The sequence below is a fragment of the Pleurodeles waltl genome, chromosome 9, assembly GCF_031143425.1.
Source record: "Pleurodeles waltl isolate 20211129_DDA chromosome 9, aPleWal1.hap1.20221129, whole genome shotgun sequence".
NCBI lineage: Eukaryota > Metazoa > Chordata > Amphibia > Caudata > Salamandridae > Pleurodeles > Pleurodeles waltl.
Window position 1 is genome coordinate 575,207,058 of NC_090448.1, and position 23,345 is coordinate 575,230,402.

General features: G+C 47.4%; 1 protein-coding gene across 3 annotated transcripts in view; it reads right to left on the reverse strand.

Moving 5' to 3' along the window:
- Window positions 1-23,345, reverse strand: part of LOC138259678 (cytochrome P450 2G1-like) — a 406,140-nt gene that overhangs the window by 154,718 nt on the left and 228,077 nt on the right. For all 3 annotated transcript variants that reach the window (XM_069207555.1, XM_069207554.1, XM_069207552.1), the window contains one exon: window positions 20,302-20,478. In XM_069207555.1, the coding sequence (XP_069063656.1) occupies window positions 20,302-20,478 (177 nt within the window). The remainder of the gene's footprint in view (window positions 1-20,301; window positions 20,479-23,345) is intronic.

Below are 23,345 nucleotides of genomic sequence, written 5' to 3' on the forward strand. Positions count from 1 at the left end.
TAAGGACAAAATAGTCGTGTTAGAGGGAAAATGCAAGGAAAACACAAATCAGCAATGCAACAACGATTGATTCCTGTCTGAGGGTACCTGTGGAACAAGGGGACCAAGTCCAAAAGTCACAAGCAGCTCGGAGATGGGCAGATGCCCAAGAAATGCCAGCGGTTGGTGCAAAGAAGCTCTTACTAGGCTGAAGAACTGTGAATACTGCAGGAACGACAAGGGCTAGAGACTTCCCCTTTGGAGGATGGATCCCCCACGCCTTGGAGAGTCGTGCAGAAGTGTTTTCCCGCCGGATGGACGCCAACAAGCCTTGCTACACGCAAATCATGCGTTTGGCGTTTTTGGACGCTGCTGGGGCCCAGGAGGGACCAGGAGGTCGCAAATTAGATCTGCAGAGGGAAGGGACGTCGAGCAAGACAAAGAGCCCTCACTGAAGCAGGTAGCACCCGGAGAAGTGCCAGAAACAGGCACTACGAGGATGCGTGAAACGGTGCTCGCCGAAGTTGCACAAAGGAGTCCCACGTCGCCGGAGACCAACTTAGAAAGTCGTGCAATGCAGGTTAGAGTGCCGTGGACCCAGGCTTGGCTGTGCACGAAGGATTTCCGCCGGAAGTGCACAGGGGCGGGAGTAGCTTGCAAAGTCACGGTTCCCAGCAATGCAGCCCAGCGAGGTGAGGCAAGGACTTACCTCCACCAAACTTGGGCTGAAGAGTCACTGGACTGTGGGGGTCACTTGGACAGCGTCGCTGGATTCGAGGGACCTCGCTCGTCGTGCTGAGAGGAGACCCAAGGGACCGGAAATGCAGCTTTTTGGTGCCTGCGGTTGCAGGGGGAAGATTCCGTCGACCCACGGGAGATTTCTTCGGAGCTTCTGGTGCAGAGAGGAGGCAGGCTACCCCCACAGCATGCACAAGCAGGAAAACAGTCGAGAAGGCGGCAGGATCAGCGTTACAGAGTTGCAGTAGTCGTCTTTGCTACTATGTTGCAGGTTTGCAGGCTTCCAGCGCGGTCAGCGGTCGATTCCTTATCAGAAGGTGAAGAGGGAGATGCAGAGGAACTCGGCTGAGCTCATGCATTCGTTATCTGAAGTTTCCCCAGAGACAGAGACCCTAAATAGCCAGAAAAGAGGGTTTGGCTACCTAGGAGAGAGGAAAGGCTACTAACACCTGAAGGAGCCTATCACAAGGAGTCTCTGACGTCACCTGGTGGCACTGGCCACTCAGAGCAGTCCAGTGTGCCAGCAGCACCTCTGTTTCCAAGATGGCAGAGGTCTGGAGCACACTGGAGGAGCTCTGGACACCTCCCAGGGGAGGTGCAGGTCAGGGGAGTGGTCACTCCCCTTTCCTTTGTCCAGTTTCGCGCCAGAGCAGGGGCTAAGGGGTCCCTGAACCGGTGTAGACTGGCTTATGCAGAATTGGGCACATCTGTGCCCAACAAAGCATTTCCAGAGGCTGGGGGAGGCTACTCCTCCCCTGCCTTCACACCATTTTCCAAAGGGAGAGGATGTCACACCCTCTCTCAGAGGAAGTTCTTTGTTCTGCCATCCTGGGCCAGGCCTGGCTGGACCCCAGGAGGGCAGCTGCCTGTCTGAGGGGTTGGTAGCAGCAGCAGCTGCAGTGAAACCCCAGGAAGGGCAGTCTGGCAGTACCAGGGTCTGTGCTACAGACCACTGGGATCATGGAATTGTACCAACAATGCCAGGATGGCATAGAGGGGTCAATTCCATGATCATAGACATGTTACATGGCCATATTCGGAGTTACCATGGTGAAGCTACATATAGGTAGTGACCTATATGTAGTGCACGCGTGTAATGGTGTCCCCGCACTCACAAAGTTCAGTGAATTGGCTCTGAACAATGTGGGGGCACCTTGGCTAGTGCCAGGGTGCCCTCACACTAAGTAACTTTGCACCTAACCTTTACCAGGTAAAGGTTAGACATATAGGTGACTTATAAGTTACTTAAGTGCAGTGTAAAATGGCTGTGAAATAACGTGGACGTTATTTCACTCAGGCTGCAGTGGCAGGCCTGTGTAAGAATTGCCAGAGCTCCCTATGGGTGGCAAAAGAAATGCTGCAGCCCATAGGGATCTCCTGGAACCCCAATACCCTGGGTACCTCAGTACCATATACTAGGGAATTATAAGGGTGTTCCAGTAAGCCAATGTAAATTGGTAAAATTGGTCACTAGCCTGTTAGTGACAATTTGAAAGTAATGAGAGAGCATAACCACTGAGGTTCTGGTTAGCAGAGCCTCAGTGAGACAGTTAGGCACCACACAGGGAACATATACATGCACACCTATGAGCACTGGGGCCCTGTGTGACAGGGTCCCAGTGACACATACATATAGGCCACAAACCTATGAGCACTGGGGTCCTGACCAGCAGGATCCCAGTAACACATAACAACCATACTGAAAACATGGTGTTTTCACTATGAGCACTGAGGCCTGGCTATCAGGATCCCAGTGAGACAGTGAAAACAGTGACAAACACCCTGACATACACTCACAAACAGGCCAAAAGTGGGGGTAACAAGGCTAGAAAGAGGCTACCTTCTCACACAACCCCCCCCCCAAACGAAGGACAATAAGGCTAACCTTGGCCAGTTGAGACTTTATTGTCTAAGTGGTGATAAGTAGAGAGTAGCTCTGCAATAGACTGGTTACTCCCTTTATCATCCACTATATGGTTACTTCCCTGTGGGGATGTAAACCACCCTGTTTGAAGTTTTTTAGCTAAGTAACAATGTGAAGATGTATTTTCAGAGTTTCTATCAGTAAGTTTTAGTTTAGAGCAGTGGGAATTGTCCACTGAACCTATTTGTAGTGATGGAAATGCCAGACAGGGATGCTGTCTCAGAAAAGCCATAGCTGGGCAAAAACTTTGTCCATATGGCTGGAAGAGAGAACAGGGATGCTGTTTCTCTTGGGTTGGAGCAGGGCAGGGATGCTGTCCTATCCGCTCCACACTAGGGCAGGGATGCTGTCCTAAGTGTTGTGAGGCAGTGCAGAGTTTCTGCACTAAAGTTTCTCTGGGAGGGTTGGAGGGATGCTCCATGTTAACTAAAATGGTGCTCTTTTTGTCACCAATGTTAGTTATCCCACAGAGAGGTACTTCTACCTCAGGGAGTCCAGCTATGCCAGCTGATGATTCCCTTGGAACAGGTGCCACCCCAGGAGAGGTTTCTCCCACCACAGGAATGGTATCCTGAATGGTAGGGTGGTTAGGGGATACTGTGATACCCTTTTTACCTGTTGATGGAGAGGGATCCTGAGTTTTCAGGCCTTCTCTCCTTTGCTTTTTCATTTCAGTAGAAATGAGAGGGAACAATTCCTCAGGGATGCCCAGCATGGCTGCATGGGCATAAAACTCTACATCAGCCCAACCTGAGGCCTCTAGGTCATTACCTAAGAGACAGTCTACAGGTAAGCTAGGTGATACCACCACCTGCTTAGGGCCAGTAACTCCACCCCAACTAAACTGAATTATAGCTAAGGGAAGAAACTTAGTGGAGTTATGGACATCAATAATCTTATACTGTTGTCCAATGATGTGTTGTTCAGGAGGCACTAGGTTTTCAGTCACCAAAGTGAAACTGGCACCTGTGTCCCTGTAGGCCAAGGCCTCAACACCATTTATTGAAACTGTCTGCCTGTACTTATCCATTGTAAGGGGACAAGCAGCCAGTGTGGCAAGGCCAATGCCACTAGGTGTGACAGAAACTGTCTTGGGACTGATTACATCAGTTTCCACTATGGACCCATAAGTGAACCCAACTACACCCTTTGCTTGACTGTTGCCAGCAGTCCCACCACTAGTACCACTACTGCTAGGGGCACTAGAGCTTGATGTATTAGTGGTGGTAGGCTCAGGAGGTTTACCTGGACAGGACTTATCCCCTGGCCTATGGCCTCTGTTTTTACACACAAAGCACCAAGGCTTTTTAATGTGTGCAGGTTGGGAAGAAGAGGAAGAATTTGTTTTATCCCCACCCTCTGAAGAGTGTTTAAGATTTGAAGTGGGATCTTTGGTTTTACCCTTATCCCCATGCTTATCTTGAGATTTTTCACCATCTTTCTTCTTATTGCCATCTTTGTCACCCCCTGTATGAACTTTTCTGTTCACCCTTGTTCTGACCCATTTGTCTGCCTTCTTTCCCAATTCTTGGGGAGAGGTCAGATCAGAGTCTACCAGGTACTGGTGCAACAAATCAGACACACAATTATTAAGTATATGCTCTCTCAGGATTGTGTTATACAGGCTTTCATAATCAGTAACTTTACTGCCATGTAACCACCCCTCCAAGGCCTTCACTGAATGGTCAATGAAATCAACCCAGTCTTGTGAAGACTCCTTTTTGGTCTCTCTGAACTTTATCCTGTACTGTTCAGTGGTTAAGCCATAACCATCCAGGAGTGCATTCTTAAGAACTGTAAAATTATTGGCATCACTTTCTTTCACAGTAAGGAGTCTATCCCTACCCTTTCCAGTAAATGATAGCCATAGGATAGCAGCCCACTGCTTTTGAGGGACATCCTGTACAGCACAGGCCCTCTCAAGTGCAGCAAACCACTTGTTAATGTCATCCCCCTCCTTGTAAGGGGGAACTATCTTATGCAGATTCCTGGAATCATGCTCTTTTGCAGGATGACTATGGGGAATACTGCTGCTGCCACCATGGGTATCTAAACCCATCTTCTGTCTTTCCCTCTCTATTTCTAAAGACTGTCTATCCAAATCCAGCTGTTGCTTCTTGAGCTTCAGTCTGGTTTGCTCCACTCTCAATCTATTGAGCTCCCTTTCTAACAATCTGTCATCAGGGTGGGTGGGAGGGACATTTCTAGATACAGAGGTATGATGGGAATGAACAGAAGGAGACCTGTCCCTTACCAAGGGCACCCTAACAGCTTGGCTACCAGCATAATGTGAGAGCACATCATCAGTATGATGTGATTCAACCTCTGTACCAACTATGCTAGACTGTCTAGTAATGGGCAGGCTGAGAAGTTTCTTTCCTGAACCTTTTCCTGGGGGAGTCCCTGGATCAGATTGAGAACCATTAGCTACTTTTTCTACAGATTGGGCACTTATGGCCTTATCCTGTACTCTAAGCATATTAATTAACAGTTCTAAGGAAGGATTCTTCCCTACACTCAAACCTCTCTCTATGCAGAGACTCCTTGCTCCTTTCCAGCTAAGGTGATCATATGCAAGTTTGGACAGTTCAACTTTTTGGCCTGTGCCAGACATTTTTTAGAGAGAGTTAAAGGGATAGACAAAGAGAAAAAAGTTTTCAGAACTTTTTGGAAAGACAGAAAAAACTTTTTAAACTTTTAAGAACTTTTTGAAAGTTTAGAAGTACTTTTCAGCACTTAGAAAAGAGTGAAAAGAGGAAATGCAAAACTTTTTGGCTATGTGTATATACACTGACCTTGTTTTGTATATTTTTCTCTTATGAAAAGTACAATGACAAGAGTGGTAAGTAGTCTCAAAGCACTTATCCCACCGCTGCACAACCAATGTAGGAGGCTGGACTGGCTTGTAGTGAGTACCAAGGAGTACTTGCACCTTGCACCAGGCCCAGTTATCCCTTATTAGTGTATAGGGTGTCTAGCAGCTTAGGCTGATAGATAATGGTAGCTTAGCAAAGCAGCTCAGGCTGAACTAGGAGACGTGTGAAGCTACTACAGTACCACTTAGTGTCATATGCACAATATCATAAGAAAACACAATACACAGTTATACTAAAAATAAAGGTACTTTATTTTTATGACAATATGCCAAAGTATCTTAGAGTGTACCCTCAGTGAGAGGATAGGAAATATACACAAGATATATATACACAATAGCAAAAATATGCAGTATAGTCTTAGAAAACAGTGCAAACAATGTATAGTTACAATAGGATGCAATGGGGAAACATAGGGATAGGGGCAACACAAACCATATACTCCAAAAGTGGAATGTGAACCACGAATGGACCCCAAACCTATGTGACCTTGTAGAGGGTCGCTGGGACTATCAGAAAATAGTGAGAGTTAGAAAAATAACCCTCCCCAAGACCCTGAAAAGTGAGTGCAAAGTGCACTAAAGTTCCCCTAAGGACAAAATAGTCGTGTTAGAGGGAAAATGCAAGGAAAACACAAATCAGCAATGCAACAACGATGGATTCCTGTCTGAGGGTACCTGTGGAACAAGGGGACCAAGTCCAAAAGTCACAAGCAGCTCGGAGATGGGCAGATGCCCAAGAAATGCCAGCGGTTGGTGCAAAGAAGCTCTTACTAGGCTGAAGAACTGTGAATACTGCAGGAACGACAAGGGCTAGAGACTTCCCCTTTGGAGAATGGATCCCCCACGCCTTGGAGAGTCGTGCAGAAGTGTTTTTCCGCCGGATGGACGCCAACAAGCCTTGCTACACGCAAATCATGCGTTTGGCGTTTTTGGACGCTGCTGGGGCCCAGGAGGGACCAGGAGGTCGCAAATTAGATCTGCAGAGGGAAGGGACGTCGAGCAAGACAAAGAGCCCTCACTGAAGCAGGTAGCACCCGGAGAAGTGCCAGAAACAGGCACTACGAGGATGCGTGAAACGGTGCTCGCCGAAGTTGCACAAAGGAGTCCCACGTCGCCGGAGACCAACTTAGAAAGTCGTGCAATGCAGGTTAGAGTGCCGTGGACCCAGGCTTGGCTGTGCACGAAGGATTTCCGCCGGAAGTGCACAGGGGCGGGAGTAGCTTGCAAAGTCACGGTTCCCAGCAATGCAGCCCAGCGAGGTGAGGCAAGGACTTACCTCCACCAAACTTGGGCTGAAGAGTCACTGGACTGTGGGGGTCACTTGGACAGCGTCGCTGGATTCGAGGGACCTCGCTCGTCGTGCTGAGAGGAGACCCAAGGGACCGGAAATGCAGCTTTTTGGTGCCTGCGGTTGCAGGGGGAAGATTCCGTCGACCCACGGGAGATTTCTTCGGAGCTTCTGGTGCAGAGAGGAGGCAGGCTACCCCCACAGCATGCACAAGCAGGAAAACAGTCGAGAAGGCGGCAGGATCAGCGTTACAGAGTTGCAGTAGTCGTCTTTGCTACTATGTTGCAGGTTTGCAGGCTTCCAGCGCGGTCAGCGGTCGATTCCTTATCAGAAGGTGAAGAGGGAGATGCAGAGGAACTCGGCTGAGCTCATGCATTCGTTATCTGAAGTTTCCCCAGAGACAGAGACCCTAAATAGCCAGAAAAGAGGGTTTGGCTACCTAGGAGAGAGGAAAGGCTACTAACACCTGAAGGAGCCTATCACAAGGAGTCTCTGACGTCACCTGGTGGCACTGGCCACTCAGAGCAGTCCAGTGTGCCAGCAGCACCTCTGTTTCCAAGATGGCAGAGGTCTGGAGCACACTGGAGGAGCTCTGGACACCTCCCAGGGGAGGTGCAGGTCAGGGGAGTGGTCACTCCCCTTTCCTTTGTCCAGTTTCGCGCCAGAGCAGGGGCTAAGGGGTCCCTGAACCGGTGTAGACTGGCTTATGCAGAATTGGGCACATCTGTGCCCAACAAAGCATTTCCAGAGGCTGGGGGAGGCTACTCCTCCCCTGCCTTCACACCATTTTCCAAAGGGAGAGGATGTCACACCCTCTCTCAGAGGAAGTTCTTTGTTCTGCCATCCTGGGCCAGGCCTGGCTGGACCCCAGGAGGGCAGCTGCCTGTCTGAGGGGTTGGTAGCAGCAGCAGCTGCAGTGAAACCCCAGGAAGGGCAGTCTGGCAGTACCAGGGTCTGTGCTACAGACCACTGGGATCATGGAATTGTACCAACAATGCCAGGATGGCATAGAGGGGTCAATTCCATGATCATAGACATGTTACATGGCCATATTCGGAGTTACCATGGTGAAGCTACATATAGGTAGTGACCTATATGTAGTGCACGCGTGTAATGGTGTCCCCGCACTCACAAAGTTCAGTGAATTGGCTCTGAACAATGTGGGGGCACCTTGGCTAGTGCCAGGGTGCCCTCACACTAAGTAACTTTGCACCTAACCTTTACCAGGTAAAGGTTAGACATATAGGTGACTTATAAGTTACTTAAGTGCAGTGTAAAATGGCTGTGAAATAACGTGGACGTTATTTCACTCAGGCTGCAGTGGCAGGCCTGTGTAAGAATTGCCAGAGCTCCCTATGGGTGGCAAAAGAAATGCTGCAGCCCATAGGGATCTCCTGGAACCCCAATACCCTGGGTACCTCAGTACCATATACTAGGGAATTATAAGGGTGTTCCAGTAAGCCAATGTAAATTGGTAAAATTGGTCACTAGCCTGTTAGTGACAATTTGAAAGTAATGAGAGAGCATAACCACTGAGGTTCTGGTTAGCAGAGCCTCAGTGAGACAGTTAGGCACCACACAGGGAACATATACATGCACACCTATGAGCACTGGGGCCCTGTGTGACAGGGTCCCAGTGACACATACATATAGGCCACAAACCTATGAGCACTGGGGTCCTGACCAGCAGGATCCCAGTAACACATAACAACCATACTGAAAACATGGTGTTTTCACTATGAGCACTGAGGCCTGGCTATCAGGATCCCAGTGAGACAGTGAAAACAGTGACAAACACCCTGACATACACTCACAAACAGGCCAAAAGTGGGGGTAACAAGGCTAGAAAGAGGCTACCTTCTCACAGCATGGGCACTGCAGGGGCCCCCAGGGGCCCCGCGGCACCCCCTACCGCCATCCTGTTTATGGCGGGTTTCCCGCCATGAACAGGATGGCGGTAGGGGGTGTCTGAATCCCCATGGCGGCGGAGCGCGCTCCGCCGCCATGGAGGATTCAGAAGGGCAGCGGTAAACCGGCGGGTGACCGCCGGTTTACCCTTTCTGACCGCGGCTGAACCGCCGCGGTCAGAATGCCCTTCGGAGCACCGCCAGCCTGTCGGCGGTGCTCCCGTGGCCGGTGACCCTGGCGGTCACCGGCAGCCAGGGTCAGAATCAGGCCCATAGTAATGTGGTTTATATGTCCTGACAGTGAAATATTGTTAAATTCGTTTTTCACTGTTGCAAGGACTGTCTCTCTCATAGGATAATATGGATAATATGGGGGCTACCTTTAAATATGATTAAAGCGTAGATTCCCCTAGAGAGTAGATGGAGATGTGGAGTTTGGGGTCCCTAAACTCACAATTTAAAAATACATCTTTTAGTAAAGTTGATTTTGAGATTGTTCGTTTGAAAATGACACTTTTAGAAAGTGAGCATTTTCTTGCTTAAACCATTTTGTGACTCTGCCTTGTTTGTGGATTCCCTGTCTGGGTCAGTTTGACAGTTGGGTTGTTTTTCACCTCGCACTAGACAGTGACACAAAGGGGGCTGGGGTGTAACCTGCATTTCCTGATTAACCATCTCTGCTAGGAGGGAGGGGTGGAGTGGTCACTCTCATCTGAAAGGACTGTGCCTGCCTCTGACAATGCCAGCTCCAACCCCCTGCTGTGTGTCTGATGCCTTACCTGGGCAAGGCAGGATTTCACAAGTAGGTGTGAGTCCCCTTTGAAGAAAGGTGACTTCAAAGACTAAAATGGGTATAAGAAGGGCACCCAAATCTACAGACTTTAGAAACACTTCTGGAACCAAGAGGAACCTCTGCCTGGAGAAGAGCTGATAGCTGAGGAAGAAGTGCTGCCCTGCCTGTGACTGTGCTTTGTGGAGCTTTCCTGCAGTGCTGCTTCTGCCAGAGTAAGAGGGCAAAGACTTGACTTTGTGTGCCTTCCATCTTGTGAAGAAATCTCCAAGGGCTTGAGTTAGAGCTTGCCTCCTGTTGTTTGAAGTCTCAGGGACAGCAAAGACTTCTCTCTGCCAGCACCTGGAGTCTCTGGAGAGACTCCTGCCCCGACAAGTGGTGCCCTATCCAGTCCCTGGGCCCTTGAAAGGAAAGCTGGTGTAAATCCAAGGAACTCGACTTCGGACGACTTCGGACCGACGCCGCTGCTGAATCCGGTAACGCCGCCTGCACCTGACGGCGTGACCTTCGCTGGAACGCGACGCTCTTCGCAGGCCTGACGCCGCAGCAGCCCCGCTGAAGTCCCCGACTCCGTGGAAGTCGCCGCACCACATCGTGACCGACGCCGCTCGAAGTGCACGGATTCAACGTTTCGCAAGGACGCCGCGATTCCCGACTTCGCGCACCAGCTTGTTTTCATTCTTCACCAAAGGTACTGTACTTGGGGGTCTACACGACTCCGTGTCCGGCGCCGCTGGTGTCGGCTTGTTGGGAAGGACTCCGTCACGACGCCGTGTTAACATCTCATTGAAGCATTTTTGTTTCTAAGCGCTATTTTTGAGTTTAATCTTTAAAAATTCATAACTTGACTTGTGTATGTCGGATTTTTGTCGTTTTGGTCTTGTTTTGTTTAGATAAATATTTCCTATTTTTCTAAACCGGTGTTGTGTCATTTTGTAGTGTTTTCATGAAGTTACTGTGTGTGTTGGTACAAATACTTTACACCTAGCGCTCTGAAGTTAAGCCTACTGCTCTGCCAAGCTATCAAGGGGGTAAGCAGGGGTTAGCTGAGGGTGATTCTCTTTTACCCTGACTAGAGTGAGGGTCCTTGCTTGAACAGGGGGTAACCTGACTGTCAACCAAAGACCCCATTTCTAACACAGATGTATTAGGTATGGTTTTCAATTTGTGATGCCTGTAGGAAAGTACCATCTTGCTAGTCATGTTACCCCCATTTTTACTTGTAAGTATGTTTGTTTTTCCCTGTGTCACTGTGATCCTGCTAGTCAGGACCCCAGTGCTCATAAATTGTGCCCTGTATGTGTTCCTTGTGAGGTGCCTAACTGTATCACTGAGGCTCTGCTAACCAGAACCTCAGTGTTTATGCTCTCTCTGCTTTTAAAATTGTCACTGCAGGCTAGTGACTAATTTTACCAGTTCTGGTTGGCACACTGGAACACCCTTATAATTCCCTAGTATATGGTACCTAGGTACCCAGGGTATTGGGGTTCCAGGAGATCCCTATGGGCTGCAGCAATTCTTTTGCCACCTATAGGGAGCTCAGACAATTATTACACAGGACTGCCACTGCAGCCTGAGTGAAATAACGTCCACGTTATTTCACAGCCATTTTACACTGCACTTAGGTAGCATATAAGTCACCTATATGTCTAACCCTCACTTAGTGAAGGTTAGGTGCAAAGTTACTAAGTGTGAGGGAATCCTGGCACTAGCCAAGGTGCCCCCACATTGTTCAGGGCAATTTCACCAGACTCTGTGAGTGCGGGGACACCATTACAGCTGTGAACTACATATAGGTCAATACCTATGTGTAACGTCACAATGGTAACTCTGAAGATGACCATGTAACATGTCTAAGATCATGGAATTGTCCCCCCAATACCATTCTGGGAAGCCCAGTCCCAGGAAGGCAGAACAAAGGATTTCCTCTGAGAGAGGGTGTTACACCCTCTCCCTTTGGAAATAGGTGTTAAGGGCTAGGGAGGAGTAGCCTCCCCCGGCCTCTGGAAATGCTTTGAAGGGCACAGATGGTGCCCTCCTTGCATAAGCCAGTCTGCACTGGTTCAGGGAGCCCCCAGCCCCTTCTCTGGTGCAAAACTGGACAAAGGAAAGGGGAGTGACCACTCCCCTGTCCATCACCACCCCATGGGTGGTGCCCAGAGCACCTCCAGTGTGTCCCAGACCTCTGCCATCTTGAATGCAGAGGTGTGAGGGCACAATGGAGACCTCTGAGTGGCCAGTGCCAGAAGGTGACCCCAGAGACCCCTCCTGATAGGCTCTTAACTGGCTAGGTAGCCAATCCTCCTCTGAGGACTATTTAGGGTCTCTCCTGTGGGTGTCTCTTCAGATAACAAATGGAAGAGCTCACCAGAGTTCCTCTGCACTTCTCTCTTTGACTTCTGCCAAGGATCGACCGCTTACTGCTCCAGGATGCCTGCAAAACCACAACAGAATAGCAAGAAGACTACCAGCAACATTGTAGCACCTAATCCTGACGGCTTTCTCGACTGTTTCCTGGTGGTGCATGCTTTGAGAACTGTCTGCCTTCACCCTGCACTGGAAGCTGAGAAGAAATCTCCCGTGGGTCAACGGAATCTTCCCCCTCCTAACGCAGGCACCAAACTTCTGCATCACCGGTCCACTGGTTCCCCTCTCATCTTGACAAGCGTGGTACCTGGAACACAGGATCTGGATCCAAGTGACCCCAAACATCCAGTGGTCCTTCTGTCCAAATTTGGTGGAGGTAAGTCCTTGCCTCCCCACGCCAGACAGTAATCCTGTGTACTGCATGAACTGCAGCTGCTAGGGCTTCTGTGCACTTTTGCAAGACTTCCTTTGTGCACAGCACAGCCCATGCCCCCAGCACTCCGTCCTGCATTGCCCAAATCGCTGAGTTGGACTCCGGCTTCGTGGGACCCTCTTTTGTTGTGCTGAGACGACTGCCGTGTGCAGATTTTCTTAATGCCTGTTCAGGTGCTTCTGCAGGTGCTGCCTGCTTCTGTGTGGGCTCTCTAATGCTGAGCACCCCCTCTGTCTCCTCCTCCAAGGGGACGACCTCCTGGTCTTTCCTGGGCCCTGGCAGCACCCAAAATCTTCAACCACGACTCTTGCAGCTAACAAGGCTTGTTTGAGTCTTTTTGTGTCGAAACAACTCTGCATCCTCCAGCACGCCGTGGGACATCTTCTGACCAAAGGAGAAGTTCCTGCCACCTTCTGTTGTTGCAGAATCTTTAGCTTATTCCACCCGGAGGCAGCCGTTTTGCACCTTCATCCGCGGTTTAGTGGGCTCCTGCCCCCCCTGAACACTTGCGTGACTCTTGAACTTGGTCCCCCTCCTTTGCAGGTCCTCAGGTCCAGGAATCCGTCTTCAGTGCTTTGCAGTCAGTTGTTGTCTTTGCAGAATCCCCTATCTCGACTTTACTGTCTTTCTGCGGTAGTAGGGTAACTTTACTCCTACTTTTCAGGGTCTTGGGGTGGGGTATCTTGGACACCCTTAGTGTTTTATTACACTCCCAGCAACCCTCTACACACTACACTAGGCCTGGGGTCCATTCGTGGTTTGCATTCCACTTTTGGTGTATATGGTTTGTGTTGTCCCAGGCCTATTTTCTCCTATTGCATTCTATTGTGTTCTACAGTGTTTGCACTACTTTTCTAAGTGTTTTACTTACCTGATTTTTGTTTGTGTGTATATTTTGTGTATATTACTTACCTCCTAAGGGAGTATATCCTCTGAGATACTTTTGGCATATTGTCACTAAAATAAAGTACCTTTATTTTTAGTAACTCTGAGTATTGTGTTTTCCTGTGATATTATGCTATATGATATAAGTGGTTTAGTAGGAGCTTTGCATGTCTCCTAGTTCAGCCTAAGCTGCTCTGCTATAGCTACGTCTATCAGCCTAAGCTGCTAGAACACTACTAATGTACTAATAGGGGATAACTGGACCTGGCACAAGGTATATGTACCACAAGGTACCCACTATAAGACAAGCCAGCCTCCTACATTGGTGGTGTAGCGGTGGGATAAGTACTTGTAACTGCTTTACCACTCTGTCATTGGTGCTTTTCATAAGAAAAACATATATCAAATACTTCAGAATGTACACAGTGACCTAAACAGTTTTACTTTCCTTCTCTAAACCTTCCTAAAAAGTTTCTGAAAACTTTCAAAAGTTTGATAAAGTTTGATAAAGTTTTTCACAGTTCTTTTAAAAGTTCCAAAAAAGTTTTTCTCTCGCTGTCTTAAACCTTTTCTGTCATGTCTGCAGTAAAGCTTACTCCCACAGTTGTCCAGGCAACATATATGAATTTAAACTTTAAAAGCTTGAGGGGTCTCTGCATTGAAAGAGGTTTAGTAATTGGTAAGAATCTTACAAAATATCTTCTCCTTAGCCTTCTCCTAGAAAGTGACCAGAACCAGCCTGGCCCATCCCAGGATCAAGAGGTGGAGGAGGGGGGTACCCATCCAGACTCAGAGGAGTCTCCTGAGGATGCTGGGGAGGGTTCTTCCAAGGTCCAATCAGCTAACAGGCCATCTAGTGACACTGGCAGTGGGAGGGGGTCACACACTAGTAGGGCACCTTTCACTCCTAAAGTCCAAGTTACTAGAGACCAGCCAGTTAGGGACAGGTCTCTCTCTGCCAATTCCCATATTTCTTCTGTGTCTCACAATTCCCAAGCCTCCCACCCTGAGGATAACTTAATGGAAAGGGAATTCAGAAAGCTGAGGTTAGAAGAGGCCAGGCTGCTGAAGCTTAAACAGCAGCAGCTGGCCTTAGACAGGGAATCTCTGGATGTGGAAAGGGAAAGGCAGAGGTTGGGGTTAGTTCCCCATGGTGGCAGCAGCAATGTTTTTGATAGCAATCCTGTTAGAGAGCAAGATTCCAGAAACCTGCATAAGATAGTCCCCCCTTACAAGGAGGGGGTGACATTAACAAGTGTTTGCTGCACTTGAGAGGGCCTGTATGGTACAGTTGGTCCCTCAAAGGCAGTGGGCTGCTATCTTGTGGGTATCTTTCACTGGTAAGGGTAGGGATAGGCTCCTTACTGTCAGAGAAAGTTATGCTAACAATTACAAAGTTTTGAAGGATGTACTATTGGATGGATTTGGCTTAACCACTGAACAATACAGGATTAAGTTCAGAGACACCAGGAAAGAGAACTCTCAAGGCTGGACAGACTTTGTAGACTGTTCAGGGAAGGCCTTGGATGGTTGGTTACATGGCAATAAGGTGACTGACTATGAAAACCTGTATAATCTAATCCTGAGAGAGCATAGTTTGAACAATTGTGTGTCTGATTTGTTGCACCAGTACTTGGTAGACTCAGATCTGACCTCTCCCCAAGAACTGGGAAAGAAGGCAGACAAATGGGTCAGAACAAGAGTGAACAGAAACGTTCATACAGGGGGTGACAAGGATGGCAAGAAGAAGGATGGTAAGTCTTCTGACAAGGGTGGAGACAAAGAGAACAATTATTCTGAGTCTTCATCAGGCCCACCAAAATCCTCTGGGTGTGGTGGGTCCAAAATCTCTCCTCACAATCAGAAAAAGCCATGGTGTTATATATGTAAAGTAAAAGGCCATTGGGCAAGTGATGCCACTTGCCCAAAGAAAAACACCAAGGCTTCCACTACCACACCCCCAACTGCAACCTCTCGTGCCCCTAGTAATAGCAGTGGTGGTGGGAAGTCTTCTACAAATAGCCAATCCACGGGTGTAGCTGGGCTCACTATTGGCAGTGTAGTTGGGGTTGGTCTTGTTAGGGAGACCACAGAGGCTGTTTTAGTCTCTGATGGTGGTATTGACATTGCCACCTTGGTTGCTTGTCCCCTTAATGTGGGTAAGTACAAGCAACTACCCCTAATTATTAGTGTTGAGGTTGAGGCCTACAGGGACACAGGAGCCAGTGTAACTATGGTTATAGAGAAACTGGTTCACCCTGATCAACACCTACTTGGTCAGCAGTACCAAGTGACTGATGCTCACAATAACACACTTAGCCACCCCATGGCTGTTGTGAATCTCAACTGGTGGGGGGTTACTGGTCCAAAGAAAGTTGTGGTAGCCACTGAATTACCTGTAGATTGCTTTCTAGGCAATGATTTGGAGACATCAGCTTGGGCTGAAGTGGAGTTTTAGGCTCATCGAGCAATGCTGGGCATTCCTGCGCATATTTTTGCTTTGAGAAGGGCTCAGGCCCAAAAGCAAAAAGGACAGGGAAACTTGGATCCTGGAACAATGAACCAAGTGCTCCCAAAAGCTAGGGGTAGGAAGTGTAAATCCTTGCCCACTATCCCTCCCTCACCAGAAGATTCCCCTTTTGATGAAGAGGAATCCTCTACCTGTGCAGATCCTACACCAGATGAGCTGGCAGCAGACACTGCTGAGCTTTTGGGTGTGGGGGGCCTGCTAGGGAAGAACTGAGTGTGGCACAGCAGACCTGTCCCACACTAGAGGGTTTGAGACAGCAAGCTGTCAAACAGCAGAATGGAGATGTCAGTGAGAGCCATAAGGTGTATTGGGAAGACAACCTCCTGTATACTGAATCAAGGGGCCCTAAACCTGGAGCTGCCAGGAGATTGGTCATCCCTTTGCAATACAGATAGTTTCTTCTTACCTTGGCACATGACATTCCTTTGGCTGGGCATTTGGGCCAAAGTAAAACTTGGGACAGGCTTGTTTCACTGGCCTCAAATGTCAGAGGACACTAAAGAGTTTTGTTGCTCTTGTGTGACCTGCCAAGCCAGTGGCAAGACTGGTGGCACTCCAAAGGCCCCCTTAATTCCACTTCCTGTGGTTGGGGTGCCCTTTGAAAGGGTAGGGGTTGATATAGTTGGCCCCCTTCACCCTCCTACAGCTTTAGGCAATAGGTTTATCCTTGTGATAGTGGACCATGCCACTAGGTATCCTGAAGCTATCCCCTTAAGGACCACTACAGCTCCTGCAGTGGCAAAGGCCCTCCTGGGAATCTTTTCCAGGGTGGACTTCCCTAAGGAAGTGGTGTCGGACATGGGTAGTAACTTCATGTCTGCATACCTCAAAGCAATGTGGAAGAAGTGTGGTGTAACATACAAGTTCACTACTCCTTACCATACACAAACAAATGGTCTGGTTGAGAGGTTTCATAAAACTCTCAAAGGTATGATAATGGGACTCCCTGAGAAACTCAGAAAGAGATGGAATTGTCCTGTTACCTTGCCTCCTTTTTGCTTACAGGGAGGTATCCCAAAAAGGAGTGGGCTTTAACCCCTTTGAACTCCTCTTTGGGCACCCTGTGAGAGGTCCCCTTCCACTTGTGAAGGAGGGTTGGGAACAACCTTTAAAAGCTCCTAAACAGGACATTGTGGATTATGTACTTGAAAAAGGCCAGTGAAAACCTTCAGGCCAGCCAGGATCTGCAAAAGCAATGGCATGACCAGAAGGCTGTCCTGACCCAGTACCAGAAGGTGTAGGCATTGGAGCCTGTAGCCTCAAGAGCATTACAAGGCAAATGGAGTGGACCCCATCTAATTGTTGAGAAAAAGGATGAGGTTACCTACTTGGTAGACCTGGGCACTGCCAGGAGTCCCCTTAGAGTGCTCCATGTCAGCCGCTTAAAACCCTACTATGACAGGGCTGATCTCACCGTGCTCATGGCAACTGATGAGGGACAGGAAGAAGAGAGTGACCCTCTCCCTGATCTCTTCTCCACCACTGAAGCTGATGGCTTAGTGGAGGGAGTAGTACTTGCAGATTACCTTTCTGCAGAGCTGAAGGACAACTGTGTAAATCTCTTAAGTCAGTTTTCTGAACTCTTCTCACTGATACCAGGTACAACTACTTGGTGTGAGCATACAGTCAACACTGGAGACAGTTTACCTGTCAAAAGTAAGATTTATAGGCAGCCTGACCATGTCAGGGACTGCATAAAACAAGAGGTTCAGAAAATGTTAGATTTAGGAGTGATTGAGCCTTCAGAAAGCCCATGGTGATGCTTGTGCCAAAACCCCACAGTACGGATGGTAAAAGAGAGATGAGGTTTTGTATTGACTATAGAGTGCTCAACCAAGTAACCAAGACAGATGCTCACCCTATACCCAGGGCAGATGAGCTGATAAATACACTGGCTTCTGCCAAGTATCTGAGCACTTTTGATTTAACTGCAGGGTATTGGCAGATTAAATTATCAGAAGATGCTAAATCCAAGACTGCATTTTCAACCATTGGAGGGCACTATCAATTCACTATGATGCCCTTTGGTCTGAAGAATGCACCTGCCACTTTTCAAAGGTTGGTGAACACAGTCCTGTAAGGGTTGGAAGCTTTCAGTGCAGCATATCTGGACGATATAGCTGTCTCTAGCTCCACCTGGGAGGATCACCAGGTCCATCTGTGGAAAGTTTGGGAGGCCCTGCAAAAGGCAGGCCTCACTATCCAGGCCTCAAAGTGCCAGATAGGGCAGGGGAAAGTGGTTTAACTGGGCCACCTGGTAGGTGGGGAACAGATTGCACCACTGCAGGGGAAGGTCCAGACCATTATAGAATGGGCTCCCCCTACTACTCAAACCCAGGTGAGAGCCTTTCTAGGCCTCACAGGGTACTATATTAGGTTTATTAAGAATTATAGCTCCATTGCAGCTCCTCTTACTGACCTCACTTGTAAGAAGATGCCTAAAAAGATATTGTGGACAGCTAGCTGATAAAAAGCTTTTGAGGAGCTCAAACAGGCCATGTGCTCTGCACCTGTCCTAAAAAGCCCTGGCTACTCCAAAACGTTCATAGTCCAGACTGATGCTTCTGAATTGGGGGTTGGGGCAGTGCTATCACAGCTTAATACTGAGGGCCAGGATCAACCTGTTGCTTATATCAGTAGGAGGTTGACCCCTAGAGAAAAGTGTTGGTCTACCATAGAGAGGGAGGCCTTTGCTGTGGTCTGGGCACTGAAAAAGTTGAGACCATACCTGTTTGGTACTCACTTTAGTGTTCAGACAGACCACAAACCTCTACTTTGGCTAAAACAAATGAAAGGTGAAAACCCTAAATTGTTGAGGTGGTCCATATCCCTACAGTGGAACACAGACCTGGGAGAACCCACTTTTGGCATATTGTCACTAAAATAAAGTACCTTTATTTTTAGTAACTCTGATTATTGTGTTTTCTTGTGATATAGTCCTATATGATATAAGTGGTATAGTAGGAGCTTTGCATGTCTCCTAGTTCAGCCTAAGCTGCTCTGCTATAGCTACCTCTATCAGCCTAAGCTATTAGAACACTACTAATCTACTAATAAGGGATAACTGTACCTGACACAAGGTGTAAGTACCACAAGGTACCCACTATAAGGCAGGCCAGCCTCCTACAATGCTGAAACAAAATATTGGAGGAACGTATAGGTAGTTAACGGGGCTAAAGCAAAAAATCAATAGGGCACATTTTCACGCTGTCACATTTGATACCATTCAAGCAAACTGGTAAAAATATGGCATGGTAAGAGCTAATGTTCATATAATCAGGCGCGGCTCCTCCGTTAGGGTGGAGGAGCATCGCCCCCCTGCCAGCAGCAGCAGTTGAAAGGTACCTTTAACAAACAAAAATAAAAGAAACCATGTTTATTATCTTTTCATTCGTTAAAGGGGCGGGGTAATGGGGATGACAAGATGAGGGGAGTGCACTGTGCACTCCCTTTACTGCACATGTATGTTTGGCCGGCCATCTCGGCAACATATTTTCTGGGCTGGAGAGAGCATGCACAGGCTCCCAGCCTGCCTGGGAGCACCCTGGCTGGGCACTCCCAGCCAATCCTGATGTTGCTCTTAGCAGTGTCAGGATTGGCCGCAGGGAAGGCTGGGAACCTGTGCCTGACTGCAGCAACAGGAGAGGAGCAGCACGGCGCAGGAGCCAAGCAGGTAAGTGATTTGATTTTTCTTTTGTTTTAGGAATTTGCCCCCACACCCCCCCACCTCCCCGTACCACCCCCAACAAAGCCCTGCAAGCCGCTCGGGAGTATAATTGCTTTTTCAATGTAAATAGGAAGAATAGCTAAACAGTGATAGAAATGAAACTATGCTAATAAAGTCCTACTGATTAAGAAGGGCTGCTGAAGAATTTCCTTTCATCAGCGTTTTTTGTCCCAGTACGTTCCCCTAAGTAGGAGTGGTGTCTGCATTTGCTTCCTTAGCCCACTGCACACTAGAAAGATGAGGCAAAATATGGCTGAAGCACATAGGATGTTGCTTGGATTTCCATGTAGAGTGAATGTTTCCTAGAATTCATTTCTTAACTTATGCATTGGACTGTGGCAAAGACTTATTTACCTGCACTCTGTCCCTTCCTTTCCCTCATTAATCCTAATGGCTAATAAGATTATGCCTGATTTTTAGTTTGGGGTACGGATACATCGTCAAAAACGTGCATTATATGCAATGGCACCCATAGAAACACGGATGGGATATTCTGTCAAGTTATTAACAAGTGACGTGTTTGATAAACTCTGAATCAGGCCCTCTGGGTCAATCATTTTCACCTGACACTTTGTTATTACCTCAATAAGGTTTAAGTATAGCTCTGTCACTTTTTATGAAAGAACTTTCATATATCACTTGGTTGTGATTTGATCCAGTTTTCTTCTTTTCCCTTATTTCACAGTTATTTTCAGTCTGATTAAAAATAAGTTATATCATCATGAATTGACCCTCGGGTAACTATCTCACATCTTCAGTTTTGCAGTAAAGAAATACAGCATTTCACCCCAGAATATAAGTTGCATATTGGAACAGAAAAAAACATCAATGATTGCATCCTGAGGAATACTTTCAAACCTTCTCCATCTGGATGAGAAAGCAGTCAATATAGTCATGAGGAGAAGTTAGGTCTAAAGTTTGCTGGTGCTTTTTCACTTTCTCTGCAATGAAGTCTTGACGCTGAAGGAAGAGTGGAATTATTTTTTGGTGGCGTCCAGGTATGTATTTCATGAGCGTTGGAAATATGTCCAGCATCTGGAAAAATGGTGACAATAACATGTGAGAAATAGAACTATAGTTTTATTGAGAGAACCATAAGTTAAAAGGCGTCACATATTTTGATGCCCATGGTATTAGCTTTTGAGAAAAGGAGCTGTTCTAAAAACAAACAAATAAAATACAAGGTACAATTAATATTTTGGTTTATGTTCTATTGACATATATCAAAGAAGTAGGCTTGAGCCTTCTTTTGGTTCATATAGAGGTCTACAGAGGGAAAACAACAGGTATACTCCAGAAAATGTTAGAGGGTTGGCAACTAAAATGCTTTATGACAGAGGTAATTATGCTTCATAAACTCAATAGGGAGTCAGAGTTCTTTCTAGACCCCTGAAACTATGGACTCAGACAATGTGCCAACTTGAGATGGAAAGCATGTAAGACTGCAACAATCATACACTCTACTGAGAATTATCTGGGTGAAATATGTTTCAGGTAACAGTCAATCCCAAGAGATATTTCAGGGATACCTATTGGAACCCCAAACTCTCTTTCATTAGTGAATAGCACACTGGAGAACAGTGGTTCCCAACTTGTGGTCTTGGGACCCCTGGGGGTCCGCAAAGCCTCCTCAGGGGGTCCGTGACTTCTTAGAAATATAAGAAATATAAACAGATTAGGTCCCCAGCATTCAGTAATGACAGTTGGGGGGGTCCCCATATTCCAACAATGATTCATTAGGGGTCCCCGGGTGCCAGTAATGATGAAGTGGGGGTCCACATAAGTCAAAAGGTTGGGAACCACTGCAATAGAAAATGAACAACAAACTTTAAAGAAGCATTTTAAAATCCACACTGTATTCTAGTGTGCACAATGTGGATTGTTACTACAGTAAAGACAAACAAAATGCCATCAGTGTAGGAGGCTGGCTTGGTTTGTAGTGGGTACCAAAGGTACTTACACCTTCTAACAGGTCCAGTTATGCCTTATTAGTGAAATGTAGTCTGTGTCTAGAAGCCAGGCTGTTTAGAGGTAGCTGTAGGCAGAGCAGCGAAGGCTGAACTAGGAGACATGCAAAGCACTTGCAATACCACTGTAATTACACAGTACTCACACACATGAAAGAAAAAAAAATACTTTGGAGGCTATACCCCTTTAGGAGGTAAGTAAATTACACAATATATACACTAGTAACCAAAAACAGGTAAGTACACAGTAGGAAAACAGTGCAAATAGTGAAAATTACAATAGTTTGCAATGGGCCTAGGGGAGACACAAACCATATACTAAAATAGTGGAATGCGAAAGTTGCTTTCCCACATAGGTGAGTGTAGTGTGTAGACGGGCGCTGGGAGTGTAAGAAAGCAACAAAGGTAAGTAATATACCCCCCCCAGAGCTCAGGAAAGCAGGAGTAAAACACAGCAAGTTTCCTAAAACACACTAGAAGTCGTGATAGAAGATAATGCATAACCAGACGAGACTGCAAGACACCAACAATGGATTCTTGGACCTGAAGACCTGAGGAAGAAGGGGACTGAGTCCAAGAAGAACTGAAGAGTCCAGGGAGAACAGGAGCCCCGATAACCCTGATGAAGGTGCAAAAGAAGAACCACCAGTGAGAAGACAAAGTCAGTATTGCTCCAAAGAAGACAGATTCGGGTTCCTGGTTTGTGCAGAAGATGTCCCACACTGTATGGATGAATGCAGTCTGGTTTGCGATGCTGGATTCCGCACACAAGCCTTGGCAACTGCGGTGCACGGGGGTACTGTCTTGCGTGGAGAGGCAAGCTATTACCTCCACCAAAGTTGGACAGCTGGACGTTGGGACTGTCAGAGTCACTTTAGTCTACCACCCGTGTGGCTGGATCGATGCCTGTCGTCTGGAGAGGGGACCCAATCCACAAGTCATCGCTGCAGAGGGGTGCCTGCTGAAGCAGGGAAGTGACTCCCTCACTCCACGGGACATTCCTTTGGTTCTTCTGCTGCAGGCTGAAGACAGGCAGTCCTCAGAGGATGCACAACCTGGAAACTGTTGCAGTTGCTGGCGGCAGCTGAAGATACAATGTTGCAGAAGTAATCTTTGCTTCTTTGTTGCAGTTTTATAGAGTTCCTGGAGCAGACAGCAGTTGATCCGTGGGTAGAAGATAAAGTAAAGAATGCAGAGGATTCCTGCAGGAGTCTTGCAATCCGAATTTGAAGAAACACCCACAGGAGAGACCCTAAATAGCCCTGAGAGAAGAATTGGTCACTGTTGGAAGTTGGCTCTGTATGTACTATTTCAAAGTAAGAAATAGCATGCACGGAGTCCAAGGGTTCCCCTTAGAGGTAAGATAGTGGCAAAAAGAGATAATTCTAATGCTCTATTTTGTGGTAGCGTGGTCGAGCAGTAGGCTTATCAGAGGGTAGTGTTAAGCATTTGTTGTACACACACAGGCAATAAATGAGGAACACACACTCAAAGACAATTCCAGGCCAATCGTTTTTTTTTATAGAAAAATATATTTTCTTAGTTTATTTTAAGAACCACAGGTTCAAGATTTACAAACAATACTTTAAATGAAAGGTATTTCACTCAGGTATCTTAGGAACTTTGAATCATCACAATAGCATGTACAGTTTTGGCAAAAATGGCAATAAACTATTTTAAAATTGGACACTGCAAAATTCAACAGTTCCTGGGGGAGGTAGGTCTGGGTTGGTTTTGCAGGTAAGTAAAGCACCAACAGGGTTCAAAGTTGGATCCAAGGTAGCCGACCGTTGGGGGTTCAGGGCAACCCCAAAGTTACCACACCAGCAGCTCAGGGCCGGCCAGGTGCAGAGTTCAAAGTGGTGCCCAAAACACATAGGCTTCAATAGAAAAGGGGGTGCCCTGGTTCCAGTCTGCCAGCAGGTAAGTACCCGC